Source organism: Nyctereutes procyonoides, unplaced genomic scaffold, assembly GCF_905146905.1.
Source record: "Nyctereutes procyonoides isolate TBG_1078 unplaced genomic scaffold, NYPRO_anot_genome, whole genome shotgun sequence".
In the NCBI taxonomy this organism is placed as follows: Eukaryota; Metazoa; Chordata; class Mammalia; order Carnivora; family Canidae; genus Nyctereutes; species Nyctereutes procyonoides.
In genome coordinates, this window is record NW_026575135.1 from 13,018,775 (window position 1) to 13,037,673 (window position 18,899).

Sequence of the window (18,899 nt, forward strand, 5' to 3'; positions counted from 1 at the left end):
TAAAAATTAGTATTTGTACTGAGAGTGCTACGAGTGCCATGTGAATCTTGCCTCTAGTCAAATAATAGATGATCAGAAAAACAGAATTGAAGGCTTCAGCCAAGATTGTAACAATAGACACACTGTGTCTGGTTTTCACACAATCCATGATGAATACTTTTGTGAATTATCTGATGAAGAATAAATAATTTAGTCTCAGATTCAGAGTGGTGCTTTGAAGAGATATGCCTTTCAGAGAATCTCATAATCCTCAAAGGAAGAAACTTTAAGGGATAATCTCACTATCATCAATGCTCAGTGACTAACCAGGAAGATCAAAACCATCCCTCCTGTGGTAACTCAATCCAAAACTGTCAGCAGCTTTTTTAGCCCTTTGGTGTACTCATTACAGCAAGTACTAAATTACCTTTCTGAATCCTGGCTCTCTCTACCAATGAGAAAGTCTTTCGTTAGGTCATCACTTTCTTTAATTTTCTCTTCCCACACATTAGATAGTAGTGGCATGAAAAATAGAAAGAGATGGCACCAGGAACAGGATGGAATGAGAATACAAAGGTGTTAAACAGGAGAGCACTGAAGTAGGAGAGCTTTAGCTCTTGAGGACTATTAACAATGCTATGACTTCTCAGAAAATAGGACATACTTATAAAATTATGAACAAAAAAACATTGCAGGAATATATTTTTTAATTATCCAAAATGGGTCCCCATCCATTCATAGCTAATTAAGAACTGTACTAAAACTAACTATATAATATCAGAAATGAAATTCTTTAAGTGTATAATTGTCCACAACTGCTTTTTTAACCCTGCTAATATACTGTTTATCCCATAAGATATGCAAAAGACATCTTTTTTTGTACATGGCATTAGGTATTTTTATTTTAACCAACAAAAGTGAAATAAGAAACTCTTCTTGAATTTCATTTCTGACTTAAATATTGATACTTATATAAAAATGTAGGTTTTATACCATACCTATCCTTGATCTGTCTGGCAGCCTTGGAGCAAATCAGGGAGAAGAGAAAGAAGGCAGTTAGTGCTTTTCATGCAAGTTTCAATGGCAGTGACATGCAAGAAAAGTTAGGATAAAATCCTGGAATAGATTAGTTCACAGTCACCCAAAACATGAATTACAGGAAATTTGTACAGTTCACATCAGCCTGCATAATGTGATGTTAGAACTATAGCAAAAACAATATCCAGACCCCATATTTAAAAGGAGGAAAACTGAACACTTCAAACTAATTCCAGATGACTATAAATGATTTTCCTTACCTTAAGATTATCAAAATAAACCTCCATTTCCATTCAGTCTGACACTCTTCAACTAGAACAATCAATCCCCTTCATGGGGCACACATTTCTATGCAATCTAATGATTTTCTTATACATTTCAAATCTGCTCTCCAATTTTTCTTCAGTGATCTCTTTCACCACTTCATCATGGTTGCTCCAAGTTTTCTCTATATGCCTTCCGTGGGCAAAGACTCTGTATTTTGAGGGTTTGCCTGCTAACATATAAAACTGAGCTGCCGTTCTACAATCCTTTACCCCAAAGAGTAAAGCGATAATGACAAAAATTCAGACGAGGAGAAATCAGAGAAATACTTCTAGCAATAGGGTCTTTCCCCGAGATGACTTCACAGAACCTGCTAACTTAAGCCTACTTGACATGAAATATCTTTTTTTTTTTTTTTTTTGAGAATGCTAGCGCAAATTTACAAATTTAGGAAAGGGCACAGCTGTCACTTGGTGCTGTATACAGGAAAACAATACACATAAAATCCACTGTCCCCTTCACATTTACATACAGTATATTCAACAACAGTTTTTCTCCCCCAAACTGACCACCATAATTAACAATGCATCTAATGTAAACCATGATAATTTTGCTCTACACTCTATCCTAGGCCAAGCACAAAGCTTGCCACATGGTGATACTAATAATTATTAAATTTAACTGAACACTAATTTGATGTATATAGCAATGTTTCCGTTGCATCTCTTCTTCAGTTCTAACACTGTTCTTACTTGGTATTGGTCATTTTTATATCTATCCTAAAATAATGTGGTCTTGAGTACCTTTCTACACAAAAAAACAGAACTGACATTTACAAGATGAGCATATGAAACATTTCCAGCACTACAATAATCAATTGTGAGATCCTGTATACTAATCATTCTCTTTTCTTAAGAAATTTTAGTCTTCACTCGTTCTATAGATCCTTTCCAAGCTTCATATTTTACAGCAAACAACCCAACCCATTGGCATTAATATGTGTCTTACATCCTGACATGACTTTGGTACTAGGAATAAGAAATGTTAAAGTCAATTACAATTTTTTTTTAAATTATTGTCATTACAGCTAGAATTACAGCCAAGGATTTTAATATAAGTGTCAGGGAAGAGAAAAAGGAGACTCCTCTGCTCTTGATGTTTCTTTACATATAGATAAGTGCTTAAGTGCTACTAGCATTAATCACTCCCTTAGCCTCTCTCTAATCCTTCATTTCTTCGGGTGAGGAGAAAGGACTTAATCTGATTACGAGTTTGAAAGGAGAAACTAGAAATAAGCTCAACTATTTTCCCTCTTTCTGAAAGCTTGCTTGCCTACAGGGAACATATTTTCTGTTCTTTCCCTCTGTGTAGGAAGTTTCACAGAAACAGGCGCTCATGTGCGCGCTCTCTCTCTCTCTCTCTCTCTCTCTCTCTCTCTCTCTCTCGCGCGCGCGCGCGCGCATGCATACACACACACACACACACACACACACACACACACACACACACACAGAGTCGACCATATCTAGGTGGGAAAGTCTGACTAACTCTAGGATTCAATATTAGAAAGCTTGCCCACTGATATAAGCTAAATTCTCTAATATCATTTTATTGGTATTTGGCCTCTTATCAACTTTATTGCTTTATTTCCCAACTGTTTTAGAATTTGGTTAGAAGAATGTTACTTATCAATCACTCCCAAAGAACCTAACAATATGAAGACCATAACTATCTTTTTCTAAGCATTGATTTTCTTTCATCTTTCAAGAACATTATACAGTATGCATGTTTAATTTCCCCACAAATTGAATTTAAATAAAATATTAAAATAATAATAATAATTTCCCTACAACCATTTTTTAAAGTGATCTCTACACCCAATATGGTGCTCAAACTTACAACCCTGAGATTAAGAGTCACATGCTCTACTGATTCAGCCAGCCTGGCACCCCCAATACTGTTTTTTAAACTAACCAGAATGATTCAATTGTGTGTCTAGTATTATTTAACTTAGTAAGGTGACTTTTTTTAGTGTGTCTGTGTACAAGTGTGCACATGTGCACATGCATGTAAAGCTTCCTTTCATCATTTAATGTACTAGGCTGCTTGTGACAAACCAGAAAAGGAACAGATGAAAAGCCAAATAATGCTGGAAAAATTGTCGTCTTGTGTATTTATATATAAACATACCCAGGTGATCAAACTGAAGACTCAGCGGTTCCTCTTTCATTTAGGTTCGAATTTAACAGTATATACACTGTGTAAATGCAGAAGGGGTTGAAAAAGTTATTCTGTGCAATGATAAAAGAGTAGAAAGTCTCAAATTCTGAAGATACTTCTCTAAAAGGGCCCAATTTTAAGAAACGTCTTAAATTGGAAAACAAATGGTTTAATTTTTTTTCTGGAATTTCTTCTCCCAAAGTAGAAATCTATCCAAAAGATACACATTACTGTACTGCTTGATTTCTGTAAATTTCAATTTCAAGAGTGATGTTATCTTGTCAATTAAACATCTCTGTTTACCAAGTACAAAATGATTCCAGAATGAACAGGCCTCAGTTAATTCTTTAGATTTTTGGCTAATGCTACTTATTGTACATTATTAGAAAGTTTTCAAGAAGCCTTAGCCACATTACCTTGCTCAATATCACTATTTTCTATTTCAATTTCAATCACTATTTCCATTTCAATCTTCCACTGAAATCTTGGTTGCCAACACTTCATTTCTCTTTATTCTGATCAGAGTTGGTTCCTTTCTCCCTCATTCCCTTCCTCCATCTCTCAATAATTGTTTTCAAAATAAATCTTATAATTCTGATCCTTTATCAGTTATAGGAATCTATCACCTGAGACCAAACGCCCTTAAAAAGACCTGTAATAAGAGTACAAGTAGAAGTAATCACAAATGGTTCTTCATAATTACCAATTAAATATAAAGAAGTTAAACCAGATATTTTCCCAATCTTTCTTGTTTTTAATCTGCTATAAGTAAATACAGAAACTATTTTCTTTCATGAGTTTAATTTAACAAGCACTCTGAAAGTTCAGATCTTATTTTTTCTATATTTCTTACTATCATATTTTTCTCCTTTTATAGAAAGATGTTATATGAAAAGTACCCTAAAAAATAACTCTACTGTGGAGCAGCTAACTTAACAGTATTTTCTAAACATTAAAATGGGAATAATAATAAAACAAATAAGTTTTAGATCTTGCTTATTGTATTAAATGAATCATTTACCCAAAAAGAACAAAATTTGGTATTTCCAAATCTCTTCCCAATTAGCAAAAGTTCTGAAACACCTCAGCAAAAAATATGGAGCATGAGACCAAAGGCTTAAGAGATCTGAGTTTCATACCACATTAACCAGCAAGTCACTTAACTTTTTTAGGATTCAATTATCTTATCTATAAAATGATGAGTACTAAAGCATCTTCAAAACCTAAAAATCCATCCTAAGCCATCTTATTTGCACACAGCTTTTAAAAATTATCCAAAATAAATTAAGCATTTTAACAATCTAATTCTCTGAAATATAGGCTGAAGTGAAGAGGCCACAAGGGAATAGTTAAAATCAGAGCATTAATAAAAAGCAACAAAAATAATAAAATTGACCCTTAACAATTTGAACTGCATGGGTCCACCTATATGCAGGATTTTATACCACAGTGCTGTAAATGTATTTTCTTTTCCTTATGATTTTCTTAGTAATATTTTCTCTAGCTTATTTTAAGAATTGAGCATGTAATACATATAACACAAAATATGCATTAATCGACTATGTTATAGGTAAGGCTTCTTGTCAACAATGAGTAGTTAAGATTTGGGTGAGTCAAAAGTCAGACATGGATTTTAAACTACATGGGGGTCAGTGCTCATAATTCTCATGTTGCTTAAAGGCCAACTGTATATCTGTTTCTGGGTAACAACAGAAAATAATACACTCACACTGTCAAAATGATGAATCTAGCAAAAACTAGATTTCAAAATTGGCATTTGCCTGACATGATTTGTCTTTATTTTGATTTGCAGTAAAGCCCAAGAGAGTTCCTACTAACACTCTCAATGCCACACAACACTAAGAAACTTTTCAAGTCTTGTCTGTATATTTACATGGTCTTATACTTCAGATTTTCCTCTTATATTTGGGATAGAAAATTTTGTAATATTTCCTTGAGACAATCTGAAAATGACTAACAGGCAAACATACAATACTTTCCCAATACCTTTTACAATACATAACTGAGACTTCTACCCTCACTCTAAAAATACCGTATTAAGGAATGACTTGGGAAATGCAAGGGACTCATCAAGAGAAAGTGAAAAAAATATAGCTTCAATATGCTATTTCCCATTTGGAAAAAATACCAGCATTTAAAAAAAACTAAAACAAAAACACTGCAAAGCAGTTGATTCCATATGTTAAAAGTTTTATATTTTCTATACATATGCTTATAAAAAGAACTACTTTTCAAAAAATATGATCATCTTAGTCTTCACAAGCTATAGTAAATAACTGGAAATAAATTTTGAATACAGTACTGCATACATCTGTTCTATAAGCAAGCACATTTATATAACAGGAAACTTTATTTCTGTAAGACGTAAACATCCACAAATGAAATAAAGGTGAAAAATTATAGTCTGGACTACTCTGAACAAATATTTACATTTGCCTTTAAATTGCCTCAGTAACTAAAACATGCATGCTTTCAGTGAAGGTCCTCTTCTCTCATCATTCCTGATTTCAACCCACAGAAAACACTTCTGCCAATACTTCTATTCCCTTGAAAACATACAGAGTTTCTATCCTTTTCGTTTGTTCCTCCCAGTAGTTAGAAGCTGACACTGACTGAACAATATGCCAGTGGCTAGTTACTGTGAGTCTAAAGTGGGAAATACACAAAACCTCCCTTTTCATCTGTGATCAAGTGCAGAAGACACTGTTCCCCTTCACCCCACTTTGTATTTTTTATTCCAGGAAAGGCTTTGTGTACTGGTGACCAGTACCTCCCTTCTAGTAGGACAACTGGGTTACGTGTGGCAAGATAGTGAGGAAGTGGATGGTTAATGACTTGGAAATTACCCCCCAGACTCAGCTATTTTCATTTGTTTTTAAGATTTTATTTATTTATTCATGAGAGAGACAGAGAGAGACGGGGGCAAAGACACAGGCAGAGGGAGAGGCAGGCTCTGTGCAAAGGAGCCCAGTGTGGGACTTGATCCCAGGACCCTGGGATCACCACCTGAGCCAAAGGCAGACACTCAACCACTCAGCTACCCAGGTATCCAATCTAGGCTCTTTTCAAATGTAGAATTCAAGTTCTATATTTGGGGTAGGAAAATAGAAATATTAATTTTGGGGGCACCTGGGTGACTCAGCCGGTTAAGCATCTGCCTTCCGCTCAGTGGAGAGAGCCTGCTTCTCCCTCTCCTTTTGCCTGACACTCTGCCTACTTGTGCTCTCTGTCAAATAAAATAAAATCTTAAAAAAAAAGAGAAAGAAGTATTAATTTTGTCAAAGGATCCAAGTAATGCAGGCTATTAGCAGAGAAGCCAGGTATGGTGGAGTTTCAGCTACTTGTCCATCCAGAAATAAAGCAAATGATCCAAATCTCATTTGCTGGTGATCCATCTTCATATATTTACTATCAACCAAACTCCTAACAATTAAAAAAATTAGTGAAAAATAAAACCAATTTGTAATACCAAATTTTTAAAAATTAGTGTAAGTATGCTCCAAAAATCCTTTCCCATTTGTGCCATTTTTACCCGTTCATTTTCAGATTGCCTAATGCTGGTAAATAGCATAGCTTCATATTCAATTCTCATAATGAGGTACTATAAGGTGATCATTTAAATATTAGTATTTAAATTACTCTTTTTGAAGATAATAAAGTCTAAAAAGATTCATGGGCTGGATTCTAGGCTATGATTTTTTTGTGCCCATGAACTATTCATGCTAGTCTGATTTAATCACTTTAATATGGGATATTCATAAACAGCACAACTTAAAAGAATTTCTTTTTCCAAATTTCTAACAATATACTAGATAATTATTTTTCAAAGCCAAATAAAATTGATCTTCAAAGTCATCTTCCCTATTTTGTCAGCAATTAGGTGTTTGAGGCAAGCCTCTAGTACATCCAGTTATCTAAGAAAGTAAATTTGGTTTTTGACTTGGAATCAAACCATTATTTGGATACTATTTGGATGTTCTAATAATTTCAAACAACTCTCAGTTAAGCATTTTTCTTCAAGAATAATAAACTCAGATTTCTAGGTAGTAAACACTGACAAATAATTCATTTCACCAAATTTCCAAATGCTTTAAGCTATTAAGCAGTGCCACAAAATGGTGGAAAACCAAAATAATAAAATAAGACACATAATGGAACATTAAGAAAATATGTTTAGGGCAGCCCAGGTGGCACAGCAGTTTAGCGCCACCTTCAGTCCAGGGCTTGATCCTGGAGACTTGGGATCGAGTCCCATGTCGGGCTCCTTGCATGGAGCCTGCCTCTCCCTCTCTCTCTCTGTGTCTCTCATGAGTAAATAAATAAAGTATTTTTTTAAAGATTTACTTATTTATTTATGATAGAGAGAGAGAGAGGCAGAGACACAGGAGGAGGAAGAAGCAGGCTCCATGCTGGGAGCCTGACGTGGGACTTGATCCTGGGACTCCAGGATCGCGCCCTGGGCCAAAGGCAGGCGCCAAACCGCTGAGCCACCCAGGAATCCCCCTAAATAAAATCTTTAAAAAATAATTTAAAAAAGAAAATATGTTTAAACCACAATGTGACTTATTTTATCAGAACTTTTCCAATTTCCATCAGCTGGGAACAAGTTTTAACAAAGCTGGAAAGGACAAAGGAGAAAGATAATAGCCTTTGAGAGGAAGGGGAGAGGACACAGTGGAAAGCGAAACTTAGGAGAAACAAACTTGATCACAGGTTTTCTGAGTACCAATCCCTACTTAAATGTAACTGGGCTCAAATTGTTTTTGAGTACTTGTGTCCATGTTTTATGGTTTTCCTGTCTTCTTCCTCATTCTCAGGCTCTCAGCTATTAATTCTTGCGGCTATGAATATGCCTATCATTAACAGCTATCCCACTCCACTAGAAGAGGACTTTATTAACAGGGAAACTGAAGAAAAAAACTAAAAATTTAGTAGCACCATGGAGATAGCAGAAACTAGATGCTGAGAAACTATCATGAGAAAAGAACATGTATTCCAGCCCATCAACTCCATGATACTGATTTTGATGACTCAGATTATTTTTTGCTTTCTGTATGTTTTTTGGCTATGTTCCAGAGGTTTGAGGTTATCCCATAAATGTCTTCTGAATAGGAGATCTATCTATTCTTCTAAAGTACTTTAAAGTATGATACATTTCGGGATGGCTGGGTAGCTCAGCAGTTTGGAGCCTGCCTTCAGCCCAGGGTGTGGTCCTAGAGTCCGGGGATCGAGTCCCACATTGGGCTCCCTGCATGGAGCCTGCTTCTCCCTCTGCCTATGTCTCTGCCTCTCTCTCTTCCTATGTCTCTCATGAATAGATGGAAAAAAATCTTTTTTAAAAATAAAAATTAAAACATAAAGTATGATACATTTATCTCATAATTTCTTTACATAGCTAGTCCTACCAAGTGCAAAGATGAACCTACTTACAGTCTACCTCTAAATTCAAGAATTAATTAGTTCATGAATTTATAGCAAAAGAACTTTTGATTCATTTCACTTAAAAGAATCCATTTTTAAAATTCATTTTCAAAACGTAGCACATAAGCCACCAAATGTTATCTTCTCAAGGAAGATTTTTCTACCTTCAAGTTCAAAGAAAAATCATGAAATTAAAATATTAGATGAACACAAAAGGATAATAAAGCCACCTTTCTAACACTAATACAGTTCACTACCTAGTCCACAAAGACCAAGGAAATAATATCAAATGTGAATACCTTATCTTGATATGATTACTACACAGTACATATTTTACATTAGTACACACTTGAGCTAATTATACAGCTCAAGTTGCCACTTTCCTCACACTATTTTTAATATATTCTACAGCTGTATTCTACATCAAACAGAGATCTGATTTGATAAATTGGTAATCATTTAAAAATGACCCAATTTAAAATAAAAATAAAAATCTAGAATTCAGAATCTCTTAAATAACAGGATCTACGTTACAACACTAGTAGTCTTATTCTACTGTTTATATTTCATACCAAACATACCCTTAAAATAAGAACCTACATTTTCATATTTTAATTAAACATACAATTACACTAAACAGTGGGGCACTTAATAATAAATATAATAGCAAATTTCACTCTGTTACAGTGCTTATATGCATCAAGTGATGTTTTTCCAATCAGCTCATAGAAGGAAGGAATACAAAACTAGATTTTTAAGAATGTTAATAGCAATATTAATCTTTCCTTAATCATGAAATATTTATAACAAAGGTATGACTCAGATAAAATACAAAAGTACCCTTAAAATAAGTGACCAATAAGAATGTAACTGAAAAGGAAAATAACTTGATTCATCTTAATAGAGCATTCAAGAGAAATTAGATAATTTGTCCATGGCCCCAAAGATACATACATCTAGGTATCCACGCTGGAATAATGAATAGATAACATTTTACTTAAGAAATTCCAAGCCAGGGATGCCTGGGTGGTTTAGCGGCTGAGCATCTGCCTTCGGCTCAGGACGTGATCCCGGAGTCCTGGGATCGAGTCCCACATCGGGCTCCCTGCATGGAGCATGCTTCTCCCTCTGCCTGTGTCTCTGCCTCTCTCTCTCTCTGTGTTTCTCATAAATAAATAAATAAAATATGTTTTTAAAAATTCCAAGCCTTTTTTAGTATTAGAAATGACTTAAATTCAAAATTGAAAGGGAAAACATCATTTTTTTAAACAAAGTTCTCCTATTTAAATGGTTAGTCTAGTTTTTTGGGCTGGATTTTTACCTTTGAAAATTCTTCAGGTTCCTTTATATCTAATGACCGTGTTGCAAATTCTAGTAGTTCTTCTGAGTTCTCCAAGGCATTATTACATTGACTGAGCTGACTCTAAAAAACAATAATAAATCTTTAAAATAAAATTTCCTATTTCCATGAGAATCTTAAATATATATTGTTATAATGAACTTACAATTTTAATAGCAAAAATTGAACAAAAATATTTTAGAGAACTATTAAAGCAATATAATCACTAGTCATATATGTAACAAATTTTAACTATCTTAATATGTTGTACTAAACATCCTTCCAGAATTTGTTCAAAATAGCTAAATTGCATACAGATATACTCATCATTTAAAAATACAAAACAAAATAAAGCAATTATTTACTTAATTTACTTACAATTCTTCTCCATCAGGGCAGTCAGGGAACTAGCAAATATTTTTTAAACTATCAATAATTTAAATTAAAAAATCAAAATAGGGGTGGTGCCTGAGTGGCTCAGTAGGTTTTGAGTGTCTGCCTTCAGCTTAGGTTGTAATCCCGGGGTCCTGGGATCGAGCCCTGTATCAGACTTCCTGCTCAACAGAGAGTCTGCTTCTCCCTCTCCCCCTGACCTTCCTCCCCATTTGTATGCTCGCTGTCTCAAAATCTTTTAAAAAATTAAAATAAAATAAAAAATAATAAAATATCAAAATAATCCATCTGCAGACAACATCCTGTATAAATGAAGACTAAGTTTCTTTGATATTTAACAATTTAAAGTTTATGAATCAAGTGACAGATGCATGCAGTTGAGCACAACTTTAGTACTCCATATACCACATCAACCCAAGTAATACCTACTACCATAAATGCTAATTTATAATTTCCAAAATTTGGTAACATAGGAATCACAAATCCAAGTGACAGGATTCAAAAAGAATAAAGAGAAATAAAAGACAGTAACTGTTACAGTGATATGCTCTGTTATAGTGATGTATTAATTTCATGTACTAGTCTTTCTTATTCAGTTCTCTGTCACTCTATCATCTGTTGTCTAAAACTAAGCCCAGTCATGCAAAAATATTGTTAGTGATACTTTTAAGCAAAGAAACAGATCTATTTCTAAGTTTTTTAATGTATCCAAGATTCTACTTAGAATATTAGTATCTATTTATTACTATCTATTCCACATTCAAATCTACTTAGGTATCCCTTAAGTTCAGCACTAAAGATAAAACTATGGCTCATTTTATTGGTGTCTGGATGCGTTATATTTTTACTTTCGAAACATAGAATAGTTTTGCCAAATTTGAAGTTAAAATAGGTTTTCACGTGTTATTCTAAGAACCTAATCATAATTTCCTAAAAATACTATACTTCCTATAAGTAAAGCTCTCATGACTTCTTTATTTTTATTTTTTTTAATTTTTTTTTAATTTTTATTTATTTATGATAGTCACAGAGAGAGAGAAAGAGAGAGACAGAGACAGGGACAGAGACAGAGACACATGCAGAGGGAGAAGCAGGCTCCATGCACCGGGAGCCCGACGTGGGATTTGATCCCGGGTCTCCAGGGTCGCGCCCTGGGCCAAAGGCAGGCGCTTAAACCGCTGCGCCACCCAGGGTTCCCAGCTCTCATGACTTCTGAAGAATAATTAATAAACCACCATTTGAAATATCCCATTTGGATGAGAGCTTTATGAAAAATTTAAGCAAAATCACTCAGAAAAAAATGGTAGTTATTAATGGTCTACACAGGATCACTAGGGCAGACTAAGTTAATGTAGTATTAAAAGTAAAAGGTAACTAAAAGAATAAGGAGGGATGCGTGGGTGGCTCAGTAGTTGAGTGTCTGCCTTCAGCTGTCCCAGGATCAAGTCCCATATCTGGCTTCTTGCATGGAGCCTGCTTCTCCTGTCTCTGCCTCTCTCTGTGTCTCTCATGAATAAGTAAATAAAATCTTTTAAAAAAAATAAAAATAAAATAAAATAAAATAAATAAATAAAATCTTTTAAAAAAATAAGGAATATATCTCAAGGAATTATTAAAGTGAAAGAATCCAATCTGAGGTCAAAGTTTAAGATAAAATATCTTATTCTAAGAAAATGTTATGAGGGCATCTGGATGGCTCAGTTAAGCATCACCCTTCGGCTTAGGTCATGATCCCAGGGTTCTGGGATCCCTGCTCAGGGAGGAGTCGGCTGCTCCCTCTGTCTGCCCCCCTGCTTGTACATGCTCTCTCTCTCTCTCTCTAATAAATAAATAAAATCTTTAAAAAAAGAAACCTCTATGAATTTGCTTACAAAAGGGAAAGCTTAACAAAAAGGTACAAAGGAATACAATTAAAACAAGTTTGTGAACCCAAATGAAGAACAGAGATGTTCTACTGTCTCCAATTAAAGAATAAAATGGCATCGGTAGCCAAGTTATGATTTTTTTTTAATATTTGGTTTTTAAACTATCCCAATAAAGCTTTACCATTACCATTATGCTGATATTAAATTACCATTATGCTGATATTACCATAGCTTTTCCTTTGAATCATAACATAAGAATGAAGTTAACTAAATTTGTATTTCAACAACTCAGTCTTATTTTATAGCCTGCTATTCCCTAATACTTCTTCATCCCACCTAGATCACTACTCCTATGAAGAAACATTGCCAAAATTTTTGTAGCATTGAGAAAAGGCAAATATTAAGAGTTACAAAAGATAATTGGGTGTATAATTTTTAAAAAATGGAATCACTGGAAAAAATGAAGATCTCAAGTTATGCTACAGGAAGAAAAAATGGTCCTAACATCCTTGCAGTCACCACACCCAAACAGCATCATCTCACACTCATTAAGATGGCTACTACCAAAAAAATTTTTAAATGGATGAATGGGTGATGGTGGTCAAAAGGTACAAACTTCCGATTATAAAATAAGTCCTGGGGATGTAACATACAGTATAGTGAAAAGAATACTATATTGTATATTTTTTAAAGTAAGCTCTAAGACAGATGTGGGGCTTGAACTCATGGCCCTGAGATCAAGAGTCGCACGCTCTACTGACTGAGCCAGACAGATGCCCCTACTGTATTGTACATTTAAACATTGCTAAGAGAGTAGACCTTAACTTATCAAACTTCACACCCAAAAAAAAACAAAAAAATCCAGTCAAGAAATTGGCAGAGGACATGAACAGACATTTCTCCAAAGACAACACACAAATGGCTAACAGACAAATGAAAAAATGCTTTACTAACTAACATCACTTGGCATGAGGGAAATGCAAATCAAAACCACAATGAGATACCACCTCACACCTGTCAGAATGGCTAAAATTAATGACTCAGGAAACAACAGATGTTGATGAGGATGCAGAGAAAGGGAAACCCTCTTACATTGTTGGTGGGAAAGCAAACTGGTGCAGCCACTCTGGAAAACTGTATGGAGCTTCCTCAAAAAGTTAAAAATAGAGCTACTCTGTCCCAGCAATTGAACTACTAGGTATTTATCCAAAGGATACAAACACAGTGATTCAAAGGGGCACCTGCACCCCAATGTTTATAGCAGCAATGTCCATAACAGTCAAACTATGGAAAGAGCCCTGATGTCCATCAGCAGATGAATAAAGAAGATGTAATATATATACACAATGGAATATTACTCAGCCATCAAAAACAATGAAATCTTGCCATTTGTAATGATATGGATGGAACTATATGGTATTATGCTAAGTGAAATAAGTCAGAGAAAGATAAATACCATATGATTTCACTCACGTGTCGAATTTAAGAAACAAAACAGATGAACATAGGGGAAGGGAAGGAAAAATAAAATAAGATGAAATCAGAGGAGGAGGCAAAACCATAAGAGACAATGAACTTTAAGAAACAAACTGATAATTGCTGGAGGGGGTGGGGGGAACAGATAATCGGGTGATGGGCATTAAGGAGAGCACTTGATGGAAAGAGCATTGGGAGTTATATGCAACTGATAAATCACTAAATTCTACCTCTGAAACTGATGAAAAAAATGACATATGATTTAAAGCAGTAATTTGTGAATAGCCTCAGAGGAAAAAAAAGAGTAGATCTTAAAAGGTTCTCATTAGAAGAAAAAAAATGTGTAACTATGTGTAGTGTTGCATGCCAATATATATTTGCATACACACACACACACACAAACACACACACACACTTTCTTTATTCATATAAAGAAATATATAGGGCAGCCCAGGTAGCTCAGTGGTTTGGTGCCTACCTTCGGCCCAGGGCGTGATCCTGGAGACCTGGGATCGAGTCCCACATCAGGCTCCCTGCATGGAGCCTGCTTCTCCTTCTGCCTGTGTCTTTGCCTGCCTCTCTCTCTCTCTCTCTCTCTCTCTCTCTCTCATGAATAAATAAAATATTTTTAAAAATTGTTAGTTTAAAAAAAAAAAGAAATCTATACAAACGTACATATATACACATTTTATTCATATAAAGAAATATATATAAATGTACATACATACACATACACACATATATAGTGAAATATAATTCAGTCATAAAAAGGAAATTCTAGCACATATTGCAAGATGGACAAACTTTAAAGACATTACACTGAGTGAAATAAGCCAGTTACAGAAGGGGCAGATACTGAATTATTCCACTTATGTGAGGTTATTTGGAGTAATCAAAATCATGAAAACACACTAGTGGTTGCCAGTGGTGGGGTAAAAAGCAAATAGGTAGTTGTTGTTCAATGGGTATAGAGTTTCAGTTTTAAAGATAAAAAGTTCTAGAGATCTGTTACACAACAATGTCAATAGAGTTAACACTACTGAACTATACATTTTAAAATGGTTACAATGGTAAATCTTAGGTTTTTATCACCATTAAGAAAAAACAAGATATCTATGATGAAACCAAAAGTTAATCATTTTTCTACAAGATAAAAGTAGTTATTCACAGAAATTCACTCATTTTTTCTGTCAGTAAATCAAATATTAAACAGACTAAAGTTATCTATATTTAAATATGCTGCATGATCTCACCTGTAATTCTTGTGATTTACGAGCTTGTTCCTGCTTGATACTGTTAATCATACTTTCCTTCACCTCATCCAAAATAGAATATAAACTATCAAATTCTTCATCTAACTCCGAAAGTATGTTAGAAGAATTTTCCTGTTTAATAAACAAAACAATGATTTTTACTTGAAGAGCTGTCAAATATCTGAAAATTAAAAGATATGCTTACAAAAGACAGAACAGATTCACATTTATAAACTATCTCAAGCTAAAATCATATAAGCAAAAAAATTCTAACATTTGTTTTGTTTTTTCACCACACACAAATGGATTTTATTCCAGGACTTGAAGGAAATTTCAATTATTTGGAAACTTGCCAAAAAAATTATGAATTACAAAAATAAAGGACATGACCCATAAAATTAAATCAACAGATTTTTTTTAAGCCTTGATAGAACTTAGCAAGTCTAAGTATAATAATAATTGCTATAGTGGGTACTATGTGCCAAGTACTGTTTAAATACCTAACACTTATGAACTAATTTTATCCTAACAAGCACAGCTTTACTTTACAGATGGAAGAACTGACACACAATGAAGCTAAGTACCTTGCCCAAGGTCATACAACTAGAAAAGTGGTTGGACCCAGAATTTGAACAAGGGTACTAGGCACAAAGTCAGTATTCTTAACTAGTGTACTATCTTGCTTTTTCTAAAAGCAGGAATAGAGAGGCATCTGGTTGGCTCAGTCAATAGAGCATGCAGCTCTCATTCCTGAGGTCAAGCCCCACATATGCATGGAACCTACTTAATAATAAATCAATAATAAAAACAGGAATAGAAGGAAACTTCCTAAACACAATACAGTATTTATCAAAAACCAACAATGAAGTAACAGTGATGAGATTTCCAAGAATACATGGAAGATATCAATGAGGACCCTCTATGTGATATCCTACAATGAGATACCACTTCCATCTTTAGAAGCCTCTGGTCTGGAGGGGGGGAAGGGTATCATATCAATTTAAGGATGGTCCAACTGGAGCCCAGTGTTTTAAAAATTTATTAAACTGCTATATGAAAATTATTATCTATATGCAAAGGAGATATCATAACTAGCCTACCATAAGTTGATCTGAAAATACACACAGACACGTTAAGCTCAGAATAACTGACAAGGTAATTTAACAATAGTTGAACACTGTAGGGCCAACTAACTGAAAGCACTGAGGTCAAATGAGTACGAGTTTAAGAGGGAAGAAGAAGCATTTCAAGAAGGTCTTTCAGAGATGAGTGGGATCTGGAAAAATCTAAGGAACATTAGCAAAAAAGAAAAAAAGTTCTTCTTAGGGAACACAGTCCCTACCTAAATGATGACAGTTTGGATTAAAGTAGAAGTGTAAAAACTATACAGGGGAGGGCCTTGGCCAATATAAAGGAAAGAATTAATCCATCTTGCAATATAACTTACCTAAGTGATAGAACAGAGGGGGTGGAGTAGAATAAAAAATGTAATTAAAAATTCTAATATTTGATATATGCTTTAAAAACAGGTAAATCCTAGAAGCTGGCTGCTAATGCTGACAGCACTATCTCAGTTATGCTGAGTTAAGCATCTTTTATGGAGTAGCCCATACTCTCCTCTTTATCTTTTACAACACCATTTCCATAGGACAACATGAAAAATTGTTTTAAACTGCCAACTTTGTCCAGAATTTCCAGTTCCAAGGCAGACCCTAAGCCAGTGGTTCTCAACCTTTGTCATGCATCACAATCATCAATGAGCATTTTAATAAAATATTCCAGAAATTTTTTTCCATTAACTGAAGAACAGTTTGTGCACACAGGGGTGGGGCTAATTTTGCGTGAATGGTATGATTGTTCAGGTTGTCTAAAACAGTGCATTTACATAAGACATACAGAACTTACAAGACCAAACAATTCCTTACTGGACCTAAGAGATTTATCAAACATTGATTTTTAGTGCTCAAAGAACCTCACAAGTCATCTACTGACTAAAATTTGTAGTCAAACTCCTAAATTTTAGGAATTAAAATACAGAAGTGACTTGCCCAAAGCCAAACAACTAATTAATGATGGCAGAATCAATAAAACATTTCAAGCCTGTTGACGTCTCAGAGCTCCTCACTGCCACGTTAAGCAAGATGCTGCTATTTCAACAATAACTTAAAATATCTGTGAAATCTCTAGATAAGCAATAACCACACTTGCAGTAATTATGAGAAGAAATCATCTTAGGCATTTCTCAACTTAGATAAATCATTCAATTAAGAGAATTGGCACTGGTTAAGAAAACTAATATGTACAATCTACTGTAGTAACATAAACCAACCTTTGGTTATAATTTTTATAAAAATTAGATATTACCTCACTTGGAGTCTTACCAAAAATGGTATTAATCATTTTACTAATTGATTTGCAGTAATAAGAACAAGCTGTGGCAAAAGAAATGTGCAGTCTGGTAGGAAAAAGAACTAAGTCAAATCTCACATTAACCACTCAGTAACAGTGTGACCTTGGACAAGCCACTTAAATTCGTGGACCTTAGTTTACTTATCTGTAAAAAGAGAATGGACTACTTCTTGATAACCAATTGACACATACTTACAGTCTCTTACACTCTACCTCTTATGCCCTCATCTTCAGTGACAAGGTTGTAAATTCTCCCTCTAGTTTTCTTTCTAGGTTCTAAGGTAGAATACTAATAATTATTCATCAGAAAAATAGTTTGGGCTACCTCTAGCTTATGATCTCTTTTTCCAGATGTCAAATGTGATAATTCTCTTATATACAGATCAAGAGTCTTAGAACAACTAGCTTTGCTTATTTAAAGAAAGTGGATTTGTGGATTCACCAAATTTTCCAGTAAAAAAGTTTGAGAATGACAGTTAAAGTGATGAAGATCTTAATCGACCAACCTCAATTACAATAAATTCTGAAGTAAAGGAAATAACAAGGACCATAAAGTTTAACAAGCCAAGACCCAAGCAAAAACCTAGGTTCAAACAAACAAAAATCACAGGAAAGGATTTACTGTCTACTGGTGTCCTATATAACCAATAAATTCATTAAGGCACATTCATCCACATTTGATTACATACTATATGGATTATCTGCCCAAACCTGGAACCATTTCCTTAAATATTTCTCTTCCTCATTAGGCACGTTATTTTTAAAAGTTTAACTTTCTTCCAGTTCTGCAAGCAGACCTCTTACCAGCCACATTTTCCTTCCACTATTTACTGTAAAAGAAATGGTTAGCTTCCCACTACTCTGAAAACATGTAATTTGCTCTTAATTGGAATTATAAAACAATTATCTATAATGGAAAGGGTCAAAAGAAAGCACTGTAATATTCCCTACCAACTACTACTCCAGAGTTTTCTTCTTCCCCTACTATTTGATCTTTCCATAGAGAATACAAAAATAGTAAGGAAAACATTTTTCTTTATCTGCATTTAAAAACCATGCTCTCGGGATCCCTGGGTGGCGCAGCGGTTTAGCGCCTGCCTTTGGCCCAGGGCGCGATCCTGGAGACCTAGGATCAAATCCCACGTCAGGCTCCCGGTGCATGGAGCCTGCTTCTCCCTCTGCCTGTGTCTCTGCCTCTCTCTCTCTCTCTCTGTGACTATC

The 18,899-nt window shown here is 34.6% G+C and overlaps 1 protein-coding gene across 5 annotated transcripts in view; it reads right to left on the bottom strand.

The window, feature by feature from the left end:
• FSD1L (fibronectin type III and SPRY domain containing 1 like) overlaps window positions 1-18,899 on the bottom strand; it is a 66,509-nt gene that overhangs the window by 31,584 nt on the left and 16,026 nt on the right. For all 5 annotated transcript variants that reach the window (XM_055301973.1, XM_055301972.1, XM_055301971.1 and 2 more), the window contains 3 exons: window positions 15,270-15,401; window positions 10,265-10,366; window positions 978-1,000 (listed from right to left, as the gene is read on the bottom strand). In XM_055301973.1, coding sequence (XP_055157948.1) covers window positions 978-1,000; window positions 10,265-10,366; window positions 15,270-15,401 — 257 coding nt within the window. The remainder of the gene's footprint in view (window positions 1-977; window positions 1,001-10,264; window positions 10,367-15,269; window positions 15,402-18,899) is intronic.